The sequence below is a fragment of the Lissotriton vulgaris genome, chromosome 2_1 (assembly GCF_964263255.1).
Source record: "Lissotriton vulgaris chromosome 2_1, aLisVul1.2, whole genome shotgun sequence".
Taxonomy (NCBI): Eukaryota; Metazoa; Chordata; class Amphibia; order Caudata; family Salamandridae; genus Lissotriton; species Lissotriton vulgaris.
Window position 1 is genome coordinate 1,212,435,168 of NC_141687.1, and position 20,013 is coordinate 1,212,455,180.

General features: G+C 43.3%; 1 protein-coding gene across 2 annotated transcripts in view; it reads right to left on the reverse strand.

The window, feature by feature from the left end:
• LOC147732399 (opioid-binding protein/cell adhesion molecule-like) overlaps positions 1 to 20,013 on the reverse strand; it is a 2,769,197-nt gene that overhangs the window by 643,518 nt on the left and 2,105,666 nt on the right. For both annotated transcript variants that reach the window (XM_086956934.1, XM_086956933.1), the window contains one exon: positions 10,454 to 10,686. In XM_086956934.1, coding sequence (XP_086813060.1) covers positions 10,454 to 10,686 — 233 coding nt within the window. The remainder of the gene's footprint in view (positions 1 to 10,453; positions 10,687 to 20,013) is intronic.

Genomic DNA, 20,013 nt, shown 5'->3' on the forward strand with positions numbered 1-20,013 from the left:
CCGCCGCTGACTGAGTTTTCCCACTCGTCGTTCTACCCACCAACAGAAAGCCCTGCCCACTGCAGGACACACTTAATGCAGGCCACAGAGCAACCACATCAGTAGGCACCTGGACACATAACCTGCCACTTGCTTGTGGCCTCCAGTTCCTGCCTGTTCTAGCCTGATCCAGTGAGACCGCTGCTGCCTGGGTTTTCCTGCCCAGATTTTCCCGCTCACCATTCTTTCTGCAAACAGAAAGGTCTGCCTACCCCAGGACCTAATAAAACAGGCAGTAGCGTAACTGCATCAGTAAGTACCTGGACACCTAGCCTGCCACTTGCCTGTAGTCTCCAGTTCCTGCTTAATCCAGCCTGATCAAGTGACACTGATGTTGCCTGGGTTTTTTGCCTTCGGGTTTTCCTGTTCACCGTTCTTCCCATCAACAGAAGCCCTGCTTAAACCAGCCCCTACTTAATGCAGCCCGCAGTGCAATTGTGCAGCAGACATGACAAAAGCAATTCTGTCTGCACCTAGCCACACCTGGATCATGCCCAGCACCACGACTCCTGGCCCTCCTGCCCCTGAAGATACACCATCGCTGAGCTCTACAACCTTGGCCCCAGATCCAACAACAAACACTGCGACTGCCCAACCCATGCTCCACAATATGAGCTTTAACCTGCACTCAGTGCCACTTCATCTGCCACAGCGCACACACCAGGCCACTGACCAGCCCCACCTCGAATGCACCAAAAGACACTGCCTGAACAAAAACATCAACTCTCAGGTGCCCTTTTCAATACATGCTCACTATGCAAACACACCACTGAGATTTGGGCCTTCATCTCACGTCTCACATCCGACAAATTTTTCCTCACTGAGACTTAGTTCAACCCCACTTCTGCATCCAACATCACCACTGCAATATGCAAACAACACAAGGTCAACCACAATGGCACATCAACAAGTCTGGTTAAAGGGATTGCCATTATACACAAGGAATCCATCCAATGCACTACCAAAAATGACATCACCACAGCCTTGGAATACCTAAACAATTGATAATAGCCCTACCCACACCGCCGGTCATACGTTAGATCTGCTATTTACCAACTCACATTATATAAAGATTAATCAAACTCTTCCCATCCTATGGCCAGACCACCACCTAATAAGCTTTCAAATGGTCCAATTAATACCTCAACTAGGCCCAAAGAAAGAACCGAAGCTAAGCCGGCCATGGAACAAGAGAAACCTTGAAACAATCTTGACTACCTTTGTCCCCATCCCCCCTCTGAAATGACTAACGTAAATGAGGCAGCGATAACATTTGAGACGGCCATTGTCACTTCCTTAGACTCTATTGCCCGAAGAAGAAAATTAACTGCCCCAAAAAACTATCCCCCTGGTTCACTCCTAACTTAAAAAACATTAAGGTAGCTGTCAGAAAGGTCGAACGCAAATGGACACGCACTAAAAACATAAATGATAGGCATCAATACAAAACCCTACACCAACAATATATGACTGACATAGCTACAGCTAAAAAATGCTACCTTGGAGTCTGAATCAATCAAGCTTCCAATTCCCACAAGGAATTATACAAAATCGTGAAGGAATTCCCCCCCCCCCCCCCCCCTCTGGCACACCAGCACATACCGCTTCACAGGAACGGACAGACTCACTTTCAACCTTCTTTGTAAATAAAATAAACGATATCCACACATTTTTTTCTCAAGTCACCAACACGCTGTATAGACAAGATAAAACCTTCCCTCGGAACACCCACTCATTCAAAGAATTTAGGAATTTAACAGAAGAAGACACCTCTGTCCTACTTAGTAGGATGAAATCATGGTTTGCCAACAGACCCGCATCCGCACAGGTTCTATCCAAAATAGGCCCAGCACTCATCTCCAACCTAACATATATCTTGAATCTCTCACTTTCAGAATCAACTGTGCCTGCACACTGGAAGAAAGCTATTGTCAGACCGATTCTAAAAAAACCTTCAGCTGACGCCAAACAACACGACAAGTACAGACCAATCTCTCTCCAACCCCTGTTTGGCAAAGTAATGGAAGTGGCAGTAAACCATCATTTATCAACATATCTAGAACGCAACAATCTGCTGGACTCATCCCAATCAGGCTTCCGGTCTTACCACAGTACAGAGATGGCTCTGGTTGAAATCATTGATAACATCAGGCTTTCCCTTGATTCTAGACAGTCGGCTATCCACTTACTGCTCGACCTGCTGGCGGTTTTCGACACTATCTCTCATGTCATCCTCTTGGAGCGTCTATGGGAGTATGGTGTTGAGGGCCCGGCTCTGCAATGGCTTAGGAGCTACTTGACAGACCGATCCACCAAGGTACAAATAGGGGGTTTCTGCTCCAAAAGCCAACTCATTGATAATGGCATTCTCCAGGGATCTATTTTAAGTCCTACAATGTTGACCTTTATGTGTCGCCCCTGGCCAAAATTATCAGACTATGGCTTAGATACAGTCTCTTACGCCGACGACAATCAATTGTTGATCACCGTTGATCCAGATCCTACTAATACACAAAGCAGATTTAAACTGTGCATGTCATCAGTAAATGAATGGATGTCAACAAATCACTTGCTCCTTAGCGCGAGCAAGACAGAAATTATACTCTTTGGAGACGCACAACACATATGGACCCTGGATTGGTAGCCTTCCTCACTGGGACCATGTCCTCCGCCCAAAAATACAGTTCGAAATCTGGGAGTTATCATGAACAATAAACTCTCCATGATGGACCACATTAACTCCTGGTCCGTACCAGCTATGGATTAATGCGCTCCCTTAGGAAAATCTTTAAATGGATTCCCCTCTGCTCTCGGCTGACCCTAGTGCAGGGTCTAATCATCCATCCACTGGATAATGGTAATGTGCTGTTTGCATCCATAAACGAAAGATTCCTGTTGAAACTACAAGTGCTGCAAAACACTGCGGCTGGACTGGTCCTGAATCTTCCCTCCCGATCACCATCTGCTCCTAACCTGAAGACCCTCCACTGGCTACCTATAAAAAAGAGAGTCTCTTATAAACTATGTTGCTTGATACACAAAACCTTGAACAACAAGGGACCGGTCTATCTCACAAAGAAACTGAATAAATATCAGTCAGGGCCCCCCCTCCGCTCGTCTGAGAAACATCTTTTAATGATCCCCAAGGTTCGTACAGTAAAATATGGGGATAGGTCCTTTTCCAAAACCGCACCCGAGCTATTGAACTCATTGCCGCTATGGCTCCACCAGGAAATTGACCACAAAAAAATTCGGAAAGATCTGAAAACATGGCTATTTCAATTTCTGTTTTACCCTCTCTAGTTTCCTATGTTTGGTGAAGCGCTATGAGACCTAAGTGTGAAATATACCCTCAATAAATGTACTCTACTACTACTACTACTACGCATGAAGCGTCATGCAAGAGCAAGGTCCGGGGAAAAGCTTTCTAGATACCTTATTCAAACCATTGTTAATTGAGGTCATCAGTGTCACATATTAGGAAAGCCCGGGTCTTTGCTGGTGTGCTGAATGCTGATGGCTTTGACAATCATAAGTCTTCATGGAGTGAGATCCAAGGTTTGCATAGCAGGCAGGGCAGGGGAAGATGCCCCCTAGGATTTAAGGTCAAAGTCCAACCTCTGGTTACATTGTTAACCCACCAGTAAATCAAATGATGGTGTTCTTCACCAATAGGAGCTCAATTTCTGTCTCAAAAGTTAGACCTCCAGTAATCCATGTCATCAAAACCTCCAAGGAGCACTAGGAGGCCCTAACCATGGAGGTGTTAATAAACCCCCACTAAAAAAGCTATTTGGAGTCCATTTAGGAGCGATAGGAACCTAACTACTGGGGGCACAGTTAGACCACTGATGACCCACTAAAGAGAATACACTCAGGAGTAATATGAAGCCCTTTCCATAATACTAATAACATATTTGCTGCTGCGGCTATACCGCCGCAGCGCTAACGGTCGCGGGGGGGGCGCGGCTCACCTGCGCGGGTGACAGAACCGTTCCGTCGCGGCTCGCAGGTGAGCTGTGCTTGTGACGGAACGGTTCCGTCATGGCCCCGCCCGCTTAATGAAACACGCCGCGCAGGCGCGAAAGCAGCGCCGCGTACGTGCGGCGAGCGGGCCGTGACGGAACCGTTCCGTCATGAGCACAGTCCACCCGAGGGGCGTGATGGAACGGTTCCGTCCATAGTGTCGAAAGAGTTAATCCACCAGTAGATCAATGTATTGTGTCCTTCAAGAGGTATAGAAGATAAACCTCTGGAGGTACTGTTATACCTTGTGGAAACCACTGAATGGAGTCCACCTAGGAGCAATAGATGGCTTTAGAGACAATGAAACGACCACCAAGCCGCTGTTTGGAATCCACACAGGAGCAATTGGAGACCCTCATCACGGAGTAATGGTGAAACCACAAGTAGATTGCTAATGACAAGAAGGCCACTGAAAAACCCTCAGTGCGGCAGCCTCTCCAGACTCCTTACATGGCACAATTGCTTCATCCTTATGTCTTCCATCTGGAAAAACTTTGATATTCCCCATTTCAATCAGTTATACTTGCTATTACCCAAAAAAGGGCTGGTACCCACCTTTGCAGTATTCGAAGCATCCCTCCTTCAGAGCCACTGCGGCCTGGAATGTATATGCAGCCTTCTAAATATGAATACACATTTCTCTCTCTCTACCACTGGAAGACATCATGCCTTCAGGTGTGCAAGAGGGAGCACGCACTACAGCAACACTGCAAAAAATCTAAGGTTTATTGGCACAACCGCAAACATTCACGTATTTGCACCAGATCAAACAAGGCATTTTCAACTCCTCGTAACCTGAACCCAAAACACCAGGCACATTTCTTTAACCACTAGGCACATTGCTTGTTTTTTAACCCCATCACCGTTCCCAACATGGAGGGCAACATGTTTTAGCACCCCCTGGGGCTATTATTAAGACGCAGAAACCAGGGGTGGGTTAGCAGCTGGAGGAGTCCCACACTCTGACCGACCCCCCAACACAAAGACGGGAAATCCATGGGCGGCCGCTCCCTCTTCACAGGGGCGGCTCTAGGGTGATGGTGGCCCTGGACAGGGAGCGTAGGTAGGGGGCCCCGGAAGAGGGGGTCCAGGTGGGGCAGAGCGAGGAAGCCAGTAAAGAGGGGGGGATCAGGGTGTTTAGAAGTGGAACTGAGCCGGAGGCTGCCAAATCCCTGCCAGGGGCCGCCACATAAATATGTATCCATCCTCAGAGGATAAATATATTAAGTATATATATTGGTGTGGTGGCCCCGGGGGTTTGGTGGCCCTGTGCAGGTGCACAGCTTGCACATGCCTAAGGCCGGCCCTGCTCTTCAGTATTGGGAAGGCGGGAAAGACCAGGCACCGCTCAGCTCTGCACCTTGCACAATCGATGAGCGTCAGCCGAGGGAATGAAAGGACAGATTAGGCGCAGGCTTTTATACATGCCATATTGTATTCACAGAGCTTTCTACTCGTGCAGATAAATCTTCTTTAAGAGGATTAGAAAACTTTCATTATCTTTATCTAACCTGAACTAATACTAACTCTGAAAAATTAATCTATACACTGGACAAAAGCCGATATCTGCTGGGAAGACGGAGTGTCTTACAGCTTCTAATAGAGGCAGGGATCCTCTCCCTCTCATCAAACGTCCCGTTGATGGAACATAAAAGGTTCATCTGACAGACAAGTCCCTCCCTTTCTATCCTCCAATTAATATAGCATCCTGCTGAAGGCTTCAGCGCCTCGCCATTCAGGGACGCAGACAGGGACAATGCGGACAGAAAGTGAATCAAATGCTCATTGTCAGGTTGATGGGATTCAGAAGATGGCAGCTTTGAAGACAAGTTGTTGGGGTCAGACAGGTTCGGGGACAATCCTGCAAAGATAAGGACGAAGGAAGGCGTGATCGCTGTTAGTTGTGTCAGAGGGATGTACTGGGGGAGCTTTGTCTCAAGACTGATGAAATAAAGTGTTACAATAGCGCAGTAGATCTAAATATGTTAAGCCTAAAGATTCTGTCATCATGCTTTGGAACATTCATTCTTTTATACATTTCAAACGGAGCCAATATCGCTACCGTCTTTTTCGTATTATTTTGTACTACTATTTATTGTCAGTCTAATGTTTGGTCTTCATGGTTTTTGATGTTTCAATGGTTATTGTTTACATTTTTTCAAGCTACTTTCAATTCCGCTTCTATGTCTGTGTTCCTTCCTTCCCCATACGATGATTATTTGAAAAAAGGCTTATTGGCTTTAATCCACGCTGTATTTTCTCTATGTTTAGTTTCCATTGTTATTGTTAGAAATGGGGTCTCCAGTTGGTAGTGGTTTTCGCCCAGTCCAAGTAGGGACCCACATTCTAATCATGGTAATTGTAGTCCACACTAAGTTTAACTGTGCTCCCCCTCGGGTAGCTTGGCACAGAGCAGCCAGGTTAAACTAAAGAGGCAATGTGTAAAGTATTTGTACACACACAGTAACAAGGTGAAAACACCATAAAAGTATTTAACACCAGTTTACAAAAATAGTGAATGGTTAACTGAGTAAAACAAGACTGGAATGACAAAAAAACAACATACACAAGTCAAGATTTGAATCCTTCAATATTAAATGCAGTTATAGAGCTTAGAAAACAACAGCTCCAGTTATTTGGTTGCGCGGGACTGTCTAGAGTGAATTCATAAAGCCCAACTGTCATCCAACCTAGACGTGTATTCTAAGGAAACGCAGAGGCACCGAATGGTTAAAGTAGGAAAATCACAACGTTCTAGAAATGACATTTGCAGACCTGCAATTTAAAAACCGATTTCACTAAAAGATGTGTTTTTAAATTGTGAGTCCAGAGACACCAAACTCCAATTTTCTAACAGCTCCCAATTGGAAGATACCTGTGTAAAACGCGACAGGGCAGTTTCAATGCTATGGAAGGGATAGGCCTTGCTGTAGTGGGGATAGGTCTTGCTGTAGTGACAAGAAAATTTAGTGGATTTTCACTACCAGGATATGGAAAACATAAAAACACATGTCCCTCCTTTTAAATAAGCGGCACCTGGCCCCTGAGGCTACCTAGGGCCTACTGTAGGGGTGCCTTACATGAAGTAAAAGGGAAGGGTTGGGTCAGGCAAGTACAAAGTCCAACATACAATCAAAAACAGGAGGACAGAATCAAAATACAGGTGAAGCCACGCCAAGGAATGGGAGGTCTGACAGCTATAAACATTATGGGGCTGATTATGTTGTAGGTCAGATTGCAAACAACGGCCTGTTGATTGCGATCTGACTGACATCTTTACATTCAGTCCGGCTGCCGCATTATGATGCGGAGGATAAGGCAGCGGGCAGATGGCCCAACAGCTGCTTACCTGACGGGATCAAGGAGCCAGTTGGGGCAGCAGGCAGAATGTAATCCCCTACAACGGAGTGGTGCCTGCTCAGGCACCGCCATAGGGATTCCGATGCAGGTTTCAGACAGCCTTTCAATGGTGGTCCGACCGCCATTGGAAGGTTGTCGGAAACTGCGTTTGGAGGCCCCTAGCAAGGCCCCATCCTTTCGTAACCTCTGCTACGATGACAGTCAGACCCTGGTCCCACTGGCATCATAATGAGGCCCAATGTGTTTTATATAATTGAAAACCTTTTTCTCTTAATCTTGTTCAACACATATTTTTCTTCTCAGCGCCGTTCTTTTCCTGTCTGAAAATGATTTCTCAAAGTTTCATTGCTGGGCACTGCTCCTTTACTTCTTTGACTGGGGACGTTTGTGTCAATCAAGCTAGAGTTGGGGGTGGAGGATTTCCTGCACACCTTGTGATCTTGTGAGAGAATACAGCCCTACTGGGTTGCAGTTAGACAGGGCCTCAATTGTGCAACATGAGCACAAGTGGAAAATATTGTCAGGAGAGTGATACCCAATGTGTGCAGTACACCAAACTGCTGCTAATGTGAGACTGGCAGCAGCTAAGAGGAATATTGCCAGGAGTTTGGAGGTGCATGATGCACCAGACTTTCAAACCTGATCAGAGGACATGGATTGATGTGTGATGGCAGAGAAACAGGTTTATGCAAGACGGGGCGCCCCAAAAAATGGGAGAAGGTCTGAAAACCATGGCAGAGGTGCAAGGGCATGGATGTGTCAACCTGATCTGGACTGGAGGGGAGTATACAGAGGTGCTTGCCAGATGGTGGCGGGTTGGTTGGGCAGGAGGAGGGAGAGAGATTTGATTTCCATGAAGGTAGGTGCAACAGGGGTTATTGAAGATGTTTTGTTTACATGTTGCAAACTCAATAAAAAGGTTATTTTTTAAATCAGGCTAGAGTGTTCTTGTTCTATAACATTACAGATGGAATCCATATTAAAGGAAGTGCCAGGCCCACTGCTTTCTTTCACTTGTCCTGACATCAAATCTCCCATGATTGGTCAGTGGACATGCCTATCTTTCACTACTAGTTTTACTTTATGCAGTTCAATTCCTGACTGGAGTTTTTGCATCTGACGTATCACATCTGTCTTCTTTGACCTTCACTGGATGCCACTTCAAAGTCGTATCTAGTTTAGAATGAATTTCTTATTAATATGGAACTTGTCCTGGAACAGCTGAACTATCTGCCAAACAGCATTTCGTATGATCTCCAGACACATTTTTACCTAAATGAAGACCTCTCACACTCTTGGACAGTGAGTGTTTGCTATCTCAGTCTTTCTGCAATGGCTCCCCCGAATAGCATTTAGTAGCTGTTTTGATATTAAATACATTTGATCAAAGTTTGGAAGAATGGGACTATAGGTTAAGGCCCCTGCTTCATGTATTGGGCTTCCTTGGCTGTTCTACGAATTGTGTTTGCCAGGGGTCGTCAATCACATACACAATAAAACCATCTTCTCCTAAATGTAAATCCCTGCGCCTACCTCCTTGAACCTGTAAAGCCTCTTTGGTCAAGGTCATGGTGAGATGTTTCCAGCTGACTGTGCTGACATTCTGGAATGGCTCATCCCCTCTTGAAGGAACACTGGCATCCCTGTGCTAGAATGTCACAAAGGTATTGCTTACAAAGTCATTGCCCACATCATGTTAAAAAAGATTCGTCTGACGAAATCCAACATCTCCAATACTTGCCAATTGATCTGGCTTCAACTGGATCCAAGACTTATCCAAATCTATCACTAGCCTGGTGACAGGGTCCAGCACCCTGATTTATTGTGAACACATGATGGTCTGTGACAATTCAATAAGGGACTATTGATCTTTTGGATAAATAGTCAAAGGAAGGATCTCAGAAAATTAGTCCTCCTTATTCTTCTCACTCAACATCGTATCATATGCAACATAATTAACATTTCTTTGAAACTTGTGAATTGAGATAAAATTTACAGCTGTAATGCAAGACCAGAGGACAATTTCTCCATAGCACAACATGATTACAGAAAAACAAATTTTTGGCTTTAATCACCTAGAAAGACATTTATTGAAAAAGTATTAGCATAAAAATGAAGTTCAACTTCAGATATAGGGGAGAAAGACAAAGTTGCTCAAATGTGGCACTTGATTGTCGCAAGCATGTACCAATATTAACATTCTGAAACGAAACCTGATACAGCAGGGTATACCAGTCACCTAAACATCACACTCTCTGAGGCACACATTACCAGTGTTTCTATTCAAATTTTTACATTTGCAGAAAATTATTCAAAATTAAGTTTAAGTTTCTTGCCCTTTACAATTGGAATTGTGGCACAATGGAACTTTGTTTCCATACTAGTGATTTCTTATAAAGGTGTTTGTTATTTAGTGCCACCTTGACATTGACATTGACAAAGGCTAGTACAAAATTGTGGGCTATATTCATTGCCATGAGCAAAGGAAGACGGTAGAATCTCCTCAGGTCTTAAATCTACAACTATGCAGCATTATATTCGCGTCTGGTAAAGCACAAATGTTTATGGACAGACGTCTGATTGCTTTACGACTGATATAGATTTGGAGTGTTCAAAATCGCAAAGAATTTTCTCTGCAATATTTGAAAATGTTTTCTGTTATCTTCATAATCTTATCAAACTTTGGGAAGCATGCACAATTGTAAAAACATAATATTCAGTGAAACCAGGGGCAAAAATAAGGTTTGTGGAAACAAATCCAAAAACGCACACACAAAAAAAATATATATGGGTGTGTGAATACTCGTGCGAGATTTTTAAATAAAAAACTGCCTCAAAAGGAAATTCTAGATTCTAGATTATATTTTGGAAAGTTGATAAACCTTGCAACCTGTACAAAATGTAAAGATTTTTTTTTATACACCCAACTCGGAACAAACTTTGGTAAAGTCAGAATCTATCTTTCATTATATCAAAGTATTTCATGGTGAAAACAGGAAAGAATTTTCAATATTGGACACTGCCTTACCTTGCACGATAAGGTGTACACGTGATGTCTTAGGCTGATTGTCCGTTTGCACAGAGCAGGTGTAGGGTCCCTCATCATACACATCCACATCCTGGATTGTAATGCTGTACTGGGACTTGGTGTTTGCCAAAAGGACCACCCTTGGATCCATGGTCCACTTGTCATTGCCAGTGTACAGGATAGTGCTGCGGTTCAACCAGGCCACCCGTGTCACCCGGCTATCCAACAAACACCTGCAGTGGAAGAACCAGAAACATGGGTGAGGGTTACTTAAACAGTGAGCTGCATCTAGGCATTTTAACAGATAAACCGGCATAAGCCCCGTGTGACGTGTTCTCTAAGGAATCGCAGATGACAATTACATGTGGAGAAAAATCAAATTTCTTTATTTAAAAGGAGAAACTCCAAACCAACTCAGCAGTAAGATCTCCACTCAGAAAAAACTTCACAGCTTCGCTTTGAATCTCAACATGTAACATGTCGACACAGAACAGAGGAATACTTAGATCTCAAACATAAACAATTCAATTTAAAGGAGAAAACATACAAAAGTACTCTATCACATATCCCCCCAACAAAAAAAAGAAACAGCTTTATAAACATACATTAAGCACTGGTCCTTCCCAGGCTTGCGTTGGTCATATCTCATTTTCCTTTTCTCTTGTGCAAATCTCTCCATTACCATTCCCTTGTTCACCAGATCTTCCCAACAAAAATCATCATGACTATAAGCATTATCCAAGGTGGGTTTTATTTTAGTACATGGTTTTCGTGTCTTACAAAGTTCAAATGGGCTTACCCCAGTAGTGGAATGAGGAGTAAATCTATACCCAGGGCTTTAAGTGGGATGAAAAAACTGGGAGGGGTCTCTAAAGAGGGCATGGCAAATGTATTTAGGGCGTGGCTTAAAACATATGAGCTAAATGTTTGTGCTTAGCATAGTCTGCTGCCTGACTGGTATTTTGTTGTTTCTGTCATTGCATTCAGATGTATGATACAACAAGTAACATCATACTTACAGGAAGTCAGGACTATTGGCTTTGTCAATGGTTGTTAGTTGTATAAGATAAATAAGCAGCAACTGTCGCTTGTACATAATATTGAAGAAGCTTCCACAAAAAGCCCTGGTTACACCATGACAATGTTGTTGCTCCTTAGTTGTTAAAGGGAAGAGAAATCTATAGAGAAAATGACTCTCTTTGAAGGATTTTCCTTCCCCCATAACGCTCGAAAAAATGGACCTCCTGTGCCAGGGCACAAAACAGAGCACAATAGAGCCCCGTTTCGAGGCCTCCTTAAAAAAACTGCCGGTGCTCAGACCCGGTGAGACCAAGCCCACTTAAAGCCCTGTCTATACCCTTCCACTCTACTCACCACCATGTCTATCCACCCAACTCCTTGGTACTTTGCCATTTGTATTATCTCCTTGAGAGTGCTATCAAATATCTCCACCATTCTGTTGGATTCTGGGTGATATAATGCACACGTTTTATAAACACTGCCTCTCTCCTTCAAAGACCTTTCATTCTCCCTTAAATTCAGCTGAACCCCATTGTCTCAAAGCATGCTCCTGGGACCAAACGGTTTCTTATTTCTTGTGGGGGGACACATCTACTGCCTCTCCATAATAATTCTTTATTACCCAATATACAACCAAATCTCCTTCTCAATAGTTGAATAATTCATGCCAGCACATTTCAGACATCTGGAAGCAAAGGGAAGAGTAACTTCCACCCCTTGCTGCAAGTATTTTAAAGTTGCCCATAAACCTTTCTCACTCACATCCGTGATATTAAAAGCACGGTTGACCAGGAATTAAACTTTTTAAACATTGCATGGAGGTGAGACATGATTTGAGGTCGAGAAACTCTTATTGCACTCCTTACTCCAATGGAATGGGACACCCTATTATCAGTAGTGTGCAAAAGGCAGATGCGTGACTGGCAAAGTTAGGTAAATTCTAGTATAGAATCCAGTCATCACCAGAAATGCTTGAACTTTTTGGTAACAGAAGGTAAATCATATATGGTTCTAACGGAATCATCTTTAGGCACGACACCATTTTTAGATATATTGTGACCTAAATAAGAGATCTCTGGACAATAACATCTGCATTTCCCAATCTTGAGTGTAACACCCTTGTCACTGAAAATGTTCAACACTTTTCTAATCGTGGATAAATGATCTTCAATGGTGTTGTTAAAAATTAGTACATCGTCCTAAAAGAACTTCACACCAGGTATGCTATCAAGAATGTTAACCCCCACAATATCTGACGGATAATCACAACGTCAGAATCATAATTTACGTCATTGATAATTTGTAGAACCATTTCCTTTTCTTCTATATTCAATTAATTTAGTTTTTCCTTCTGTCCAACAGACTTGCAACACTTTGCGAAGTGACTTTCCCCCCCCGCATATTTTGCATATTACTTTAACTGTCGGGCAATACATAGAATTCGCCATGTGATTTGGGTTAGGACATCTAATACATATACAGTCCCATTTAAAGAAAAAAACATACAAAACACATTACCACACCCTGTCCATTCATATGAACTAAGGCCAGGACAAGATTGTATGTATGTATGTGTATGTATGTATATGTATGTATATGTATGTATGTATGTATGTATAGGCATTTATATAGCGCACTACTTACCCGGAGGGTCCCAAGGCGCTTCGACCGCTGCGAAACCCTTCCTGGCTTCCCTGAGAGATGGTCCCTTAATGGGTATCTCCAGGGTGAGACCAGGCATCCCCGGCGGTCTGGTGGGGCCGTTAGTGAAGATGAGGCAAGCTAATGCCCAGAGTTGCCGAGTGTGTTCGCTGATCATAGTGGGCACCGAGGCGAGAGAATTATCGAGTCCGCTGACCCTGGTCCAGAAACCTGCCGCGCCGGGAATCGAACCCTGGTCCCGGGCCGTCCTCTGCTCTCGGGTCTGCCGCCTCTAACCAGTGAGCCACACTACTTCACTTCATTCATTTGTGGCGTAATTGGCATAATGACCAATGAGGCATGTTAACTATGGATATGAAAGCACTGAATGGAGTAATGAATGATGGCAGACAAATGTAACTGAGTTCATAGTCAGTACGCACTTGTGCGCTTAGCACTCAGATTGGCACGGTAAACATCCTCTACCACGAAGTTTTTACCACGCGGTACCTTTACCACGCGCCCGTTACAACGCAAGTCGTTACCACGACTTGCGCTGGAGGGCGCTAAAGGATTAAAAATAGTAAATTTACTATCCCAACACCTTCTCTAGGGTCCACGGGGACTGGTGTTAGAATAGTAAATTATACTATTCGAAATCCCCGCCCCCCACGCAAGTCGTGGTAACGACTTGCGTTGTAAGGGATGCAGTGTAAAGGGATGCGTTGTGACGGTACGCGTTGTACCGTCATACATCCGATTGGCACATCTTGCGCACCCTCCTTTTTTACAGTATTCAGAGAGGGTATTGTGCCTCTTCTTGAACAAAGAACCACAGCTATGTATAATCTGTCACCTGTTCCTCAAACAGAGATTATCAGTGAAAACTATCACCTGGTATGGTACAATAGGTGACATGTCAAAGCAAATCACACATGTTCTCTGGTGTCATCAGTGCCAGAGAATTATTGATAGTGCAGATGACCACCAATAGCAGAGAGTCACAGTGCTTTAGATGTCCCACATTGGCTAGAATCACAAATTCTGAACGTCATCATTTATCACAAATTAACAAAAAGTGGTGAAGTAAATTAATCATAAACACCATAAATTAGTCTTGACACATTCCATTCCATCATTTTTTTTTGATCGGGGACCAGCTCTGGAAAACAATAGAATGGAGGTTGGGCAAAGGAAACATGAGTGGTTCAGTCTGATTTAAGAATTTCATCCATTACTTTTTAGCTGACTAAATGTGTCCTGCTAAGTGAAATAGTATGCCCAGATGTGGGCTATGAGATCACTGCCCTTTTCCAATGACGAACAATAATGCCATAATGTGTTTGTTGTTGCTTTAGTTCCGGTCGTAAGGTATTTGGCTCCAAGAGTTATGGTAAGCCTGACCATTTTGGGGTGAGGCCAAGTCTGTGTTGTGTAAGGTTGGTCCTTGTATTTAGGTTGTAGCTGAGTTACACATGATGTAATAGGATGTGCTGTGAATAATTATCATTGGCTGAGAAAGACTCGGCAATACCATGAATTGAGTTTGTCCTGTGAAAGTCAGCTGTTTCTTCTGTCACAAATACCCTGCAGGCCAGGAAACATGTGCTTTGTGTTAGACTGCATGCCTTGTAAAATATCACAGAATAGGTGCACTTTTCCAAACTGCAGGGAATTACAAATGGGCCAACTTTACCCTATGTCTGAACCACATACGTAATACAGACTAATCTGACACCAAGCAGAAAAGTGGAGGCAACCCTTTTTTGAAGCAAGACTAAATATGGTGCACTTCACACTTAAAGCAGGAATAACAGATGAAGGTTCTTCCATGAGGACAATTGATTATCTTGCCCTCATGATGCTGGAGTGGGAAGTTAAGTTACCAAGGAACCATGGGCCCTAACGTAAGCAATCAAAATGGGCCTTCGGTTTAGTAGTAAAAGTCAGTGATAAATAAGGTGCAGTGGTCTTCAAACAACCGTGGACCCCGTTACTGACCGGTTACTGCCATGTAAAAATGAACCATTGTATGCAATGCAATCATCACTCAATCAAAGTCTTCAGAGGGAAACTGTTCTTTGTGAAGAATTATGTCCCTGTGCCATGGAGGGAAATGGCCATGATGAGGTCTGGGAACAACTGCATTCCCAGTGTAAACACCACGGTAACAAAAGGCAATCTCTAAATTACACCACCCCCAAAAAAGCTTTTGCTATTTGTTCTAATTGCTGTGTTATACTTGTGTTTACATCCTGGTAATGCACTCTACTGTGCTTAACGCCTTAACCGCGGCGGTTTTTCTGCCACGGTGTGGGCGTTCTAAAGGGTGGGCGGGGCTGCGTCGGCCGACGGCAGCACTGGGGAGGTAGTGCTCCCGTCGGCCAACGTCCGACGGCAGCACGGATGGAGTTAAGGAGCCTTCTCTCATCTCTCTCTACTGGTGAGTGGATCTGTGGAATTATATCTTTTCTATGTTAATGAAGACAAACAGGAAGCCTCTAGAGAGAGTCAAGGATAGAGACTCAGTGACACTTCTTGTAGCAACAGCCTTGATTTGTAAATGTTGAACAGAGGTGGTTGCACAAATCTCGCATTACATATTCAGTACATTTTACTTTTTATCTCTGCTTTTAAAACCCACGAACTGCTAACTGCCACCATAACACGCATTTGCATTGCAAAAGGTCTCGCATTTGAAAGAGTTTAAGCTATTGGCATTGTAAATGACTATGCCTTTTATTTCTGTTCTAATAATTAACACATAAATAAAAGGCATTGTCATTTACAATGCCAATAGCTCAAACTCTTGTAAATATGAGACCTATTTCATTACAAAGAAGTGGGCTCTATTGTCCGGCGCTGCTTGGAAAGGTAAAGGGCGCATGGCGTGTAGAATATTGCAGGAAAGCATGTCATGCCTGCAGTAGAAGAAGCTCGTTAAAGAAATAGTGCTTACAGACTAAATAAGACATGCTGTGTAACAACAGAAGTAAAAGGGCCAGTCGATGGGGAGGTAACAAATGAAGACAAGACATTACTAAGGACAGACTAACAAAACTTTTAACAAATCAGAAGTTAGCATTTACAAAGGACAATGACACAAGCCAATGAAAAATATGGGCGAAGAGTGAGAGAAGGATGTATGTCGATACAACGATGCCCATTTCAACGTGGTCTGTTTGATCGCGGTTTTCACAGCGCAAGTCGTTAAATCGACTTGCGCTGGAGTGGCGCTGGACTTAGGAATAGTGTGAATTACTATTCCAAATCCAGTCTACATACAGTAGGGAAGGTGTTGGAAACAGTAATTTACACTATTCCTTGGTCAACAGCGCCCTCCAGTGTAAGTCGGTGTAACAACTTGCGTAGTGAAAACCACGATGTAATAGTACCACGTTGAAATGGATGCGTGGTAAACGATGTCTCTCATGGGCGAAGCATCGTCCATACTCGAATACAGCAAGCCTGACAGAGTAGCGCATGCGCTGCCCAGGCTCGACCTAAAAAGCAGAACATGATTTGACTCTTGACCCTTAGGGATCATCAAGGGGTGTGTTCTCTTTTGCATTGTGTTTTGTGGATTGTAGGAAAAAGGCATTTCAAATCCAGGAATTACCCAGTCTCTTGGAATAATGGGGCAATTGAAAGTTCAACTGTATGAGTATACACAGAGGTAAAATAAATCTATTTTCTGTGAACCGAGGCACACAGGGGCATATTACCAAGGGCCATTATCGCCGCATTAGCAGGACTTTTTCCCGCTAATGCAGCGATAATTTCATCGCCCTATTACCAAGCTGTCGCTAACACCAGTTAGCGACAGCTTGTAGGTGATAGCGGGCATTTAAGGGCCACTTTGCATGTCAGCGATAATTATCGCTAATGACATGCAAAGTGGGCGTGCCAAGATGTTAGCGACTGAAAACAGTCGCTAACATCTCTATCTCCGATTACCAATTTTGGAAATATTCGCGCTAAGCGCGAATATCTTCAAAAGCTAACGCCTGCCCTGAGCAGTTCTTAGCCATGTTATCCAATGGTAGATGGATAACAAGGCTAAGAGCATTAGCTCGGTAATGCATGAATATCGCTGACTTTTCAGCTATATTCATGCATTTCGGCTGATTTTTATCGCTTAGGAGATAATCCTTGATAATAGCAAGGCTCCTAAGCGATAAAAATCGTCGAAGCACGGAGATAAAATTATTGCCGCTAACCAAGCATAGTGATAATTATCGCTTATGCTTGGTAATATGCCCCACAGTCCCTAAAAACACATGAATGTTGCTTTTAAAAATTACAATGTTTTTAAATGAAGGCTCATTACATGTGACATTGAGAACAGAATGGGGTGAAGTTACTTACTTTCTAAAAAATATGTTTTGTTCAGGACAGTTGCTGTTCTATTTGGGGACTGATTCACAAAACCTTTTGGCGCATGCAATTTGTATTTTTGAACCGAAAAAGATAAAACCACAGCCTTGGATCCACATTGCTATTCGTAAAATAAGGATCAACAGATTTTTTACATGTGAAACCGTAACTTAAGATGTGAATTCACTAAATGTGTCTACACGTGTGACATGTAAGAGTCTGGAATGGATATTCCTGAGCATATTGACTGGAAAATGGCAAGTTGCTGGGGAAATCTTGCCAGTGGGTGACATATGATAAGAACGCCTATAGAAACAGTGGGCTTTCATTGGCTTGTAAGGAGTAAGAAGATCATGGTTGGATTGACAGGTAAATTAGGACACAATGCCAGGCCGTGGCATTGACTGGCAGAGGGAGGATACCTGGGCATATGGTGTCGTTGACTCTTACCTCAGGCATACATGGCACACATTGGCACTGGCTGAGAAATGATGATGGATACCTGAGCAGATGGCGGCAATGAACGGCATGTGATTGGGTTACCTGTGAACATGATAACATGGCTGGCAAACACTTTTCTCTAAATTTCAAAGAATGCCATTAACGGTCAAAATGAATACATTTACTAACAATTACAAGTTGATGTTTGGAGACAAAATGGTTGAATTTCATATTATTGGCATGGTTACATCGGTGACGAAATGTGTTTACTAGAAATGAAAAGCTAGTATATTGGGGGCAGCTTTTGCTGCTTAAAGAATTACCGACGTGTGTTGATGGGCAAAATACTTAAAATGGGATATAGCAACTTCAGAACAATAAATGAGTTCTGAAAAAATAATAAAGTGGTGTTAAAATTGAAAAAAAACTGCATTTATTTATTGAATATGACATGGTGAAACTCTCTGACAAAATGAGGGCATTTACACAATATTTCAACCTCATATTTACTTGGTGATTTGTGCTAAAGTAGGCGCTTTTGGATTCCGTGAACAATATTTCGTTACCTCTTCATCTCTTCCTCGCCCGAACCCATATGAGGTTAGGTGTGTCCACCTCTCTCCGACACCACATTCCCTAGCTAAAACAAATCGAATCTTCCCCACCCTCCTTCCTCTTACTTTCAGGCCCTAGTATTAGGGGAGAGGCCCAACTGCAGAAGGGTTCAGGTAGTTAGGGAGGTTTTGATTGGTTTAGGGCTGGTGATCTGGTGTCTTGGGATGGTGAGTACAACTCATTTCATAAGAACTGGGATGCGGAAGGGAATCAGACTAATGAAATTTACTATGAATAATCAACACATATCTCGTGTTGTAGAATTCACATTAATAATTGATCATTTCTGAGACTTTAATTTACGTAACTGCTGTATTAGGCCTGAACCGGTGATGTAAGCATTATCTAAATCTCCTGTCAGGGCCTTTATCATCTCTCTAACTTGTGTAATGTCTCAGATTATTACTTCTTCATAATTTGACTTTACCGCCAGCATCTTCCAAATAAATTTGGCAAATTGCCTGACAGGTAGCCTACAAAGAAAGGACAGGACCTTTTTGAACAATGTGCCTTATTTGTGAGAATGCGCTAAAAACTGCACCATTTGACTCCAATGTTTCAAATTACCTCAGGGTATACTGCTGAAAAACACTGAGGAATATCGCGTCATACAGTATTGGGATATGTCATGATGCCCTGTTAGATGTGCCTGTAAAATCTACAGTATAGCTTTATGCCTAGTTCTTCCAAAACCTCAAAAACCCATCAGCACCTACAACCCATCTAGAAGCCAACAATCTGCCAATCAATCCGTACTTACTATCCTCACCTCTACTTTTGTAGAAGAGTGACATTTTTTGTGAAGGCTCAAATCCCTCAGAGCTGGAGCCATTTTCATATTGGGACACAACTCACTCACCATTCCTCAGTCCACGTGCAAGGGTTTTCATCGCGCTAAGGAATCATAACTTTTAGTGCCTCGAGTCATCTGCTGAAAATGAAGTAACTGCCTCTGATTCTGGGGGCTTCTGGTGGACACCATAGGGAACCTCCTTAACAGCTATCTAGTATGTCCTTATCCTAAATCAAGCCACTCCTGTCACCACGAATATTGTAAAATGTACTTCAGATAATGTTGTGCTTAATTTGAGCCGGTTGTTGAAGGTGGAGGCCAAAGAAGCTCATTTTTGAGGACTGGCACTATTTTTCTGCATGAGACATTTACCGAGAGCAAAAGTGGGAAAAACAAGAAAGCAGACAGATGCAGAAGAGAAAGATGCAAACCTGTCATAAAAGAAGAAAACAAGAAACCGTGAAATTGAAAGAAATGGGTAGGGAGTGTCTGGCGGTGGAATAAAGGGTCTTGAGGTGGGTTCAATACTACACAGCCTGGTATTCCGCACGCCGACATTTAATTGCAATGGCCGCAGGCTTCTGAGCAGAGCCATGGGCACCAGCTCTCTTTATGTTACATACTAAGCACTGGATAACCTTGTACACTAACTCTCTTCTGGCCGTGTCAGTAT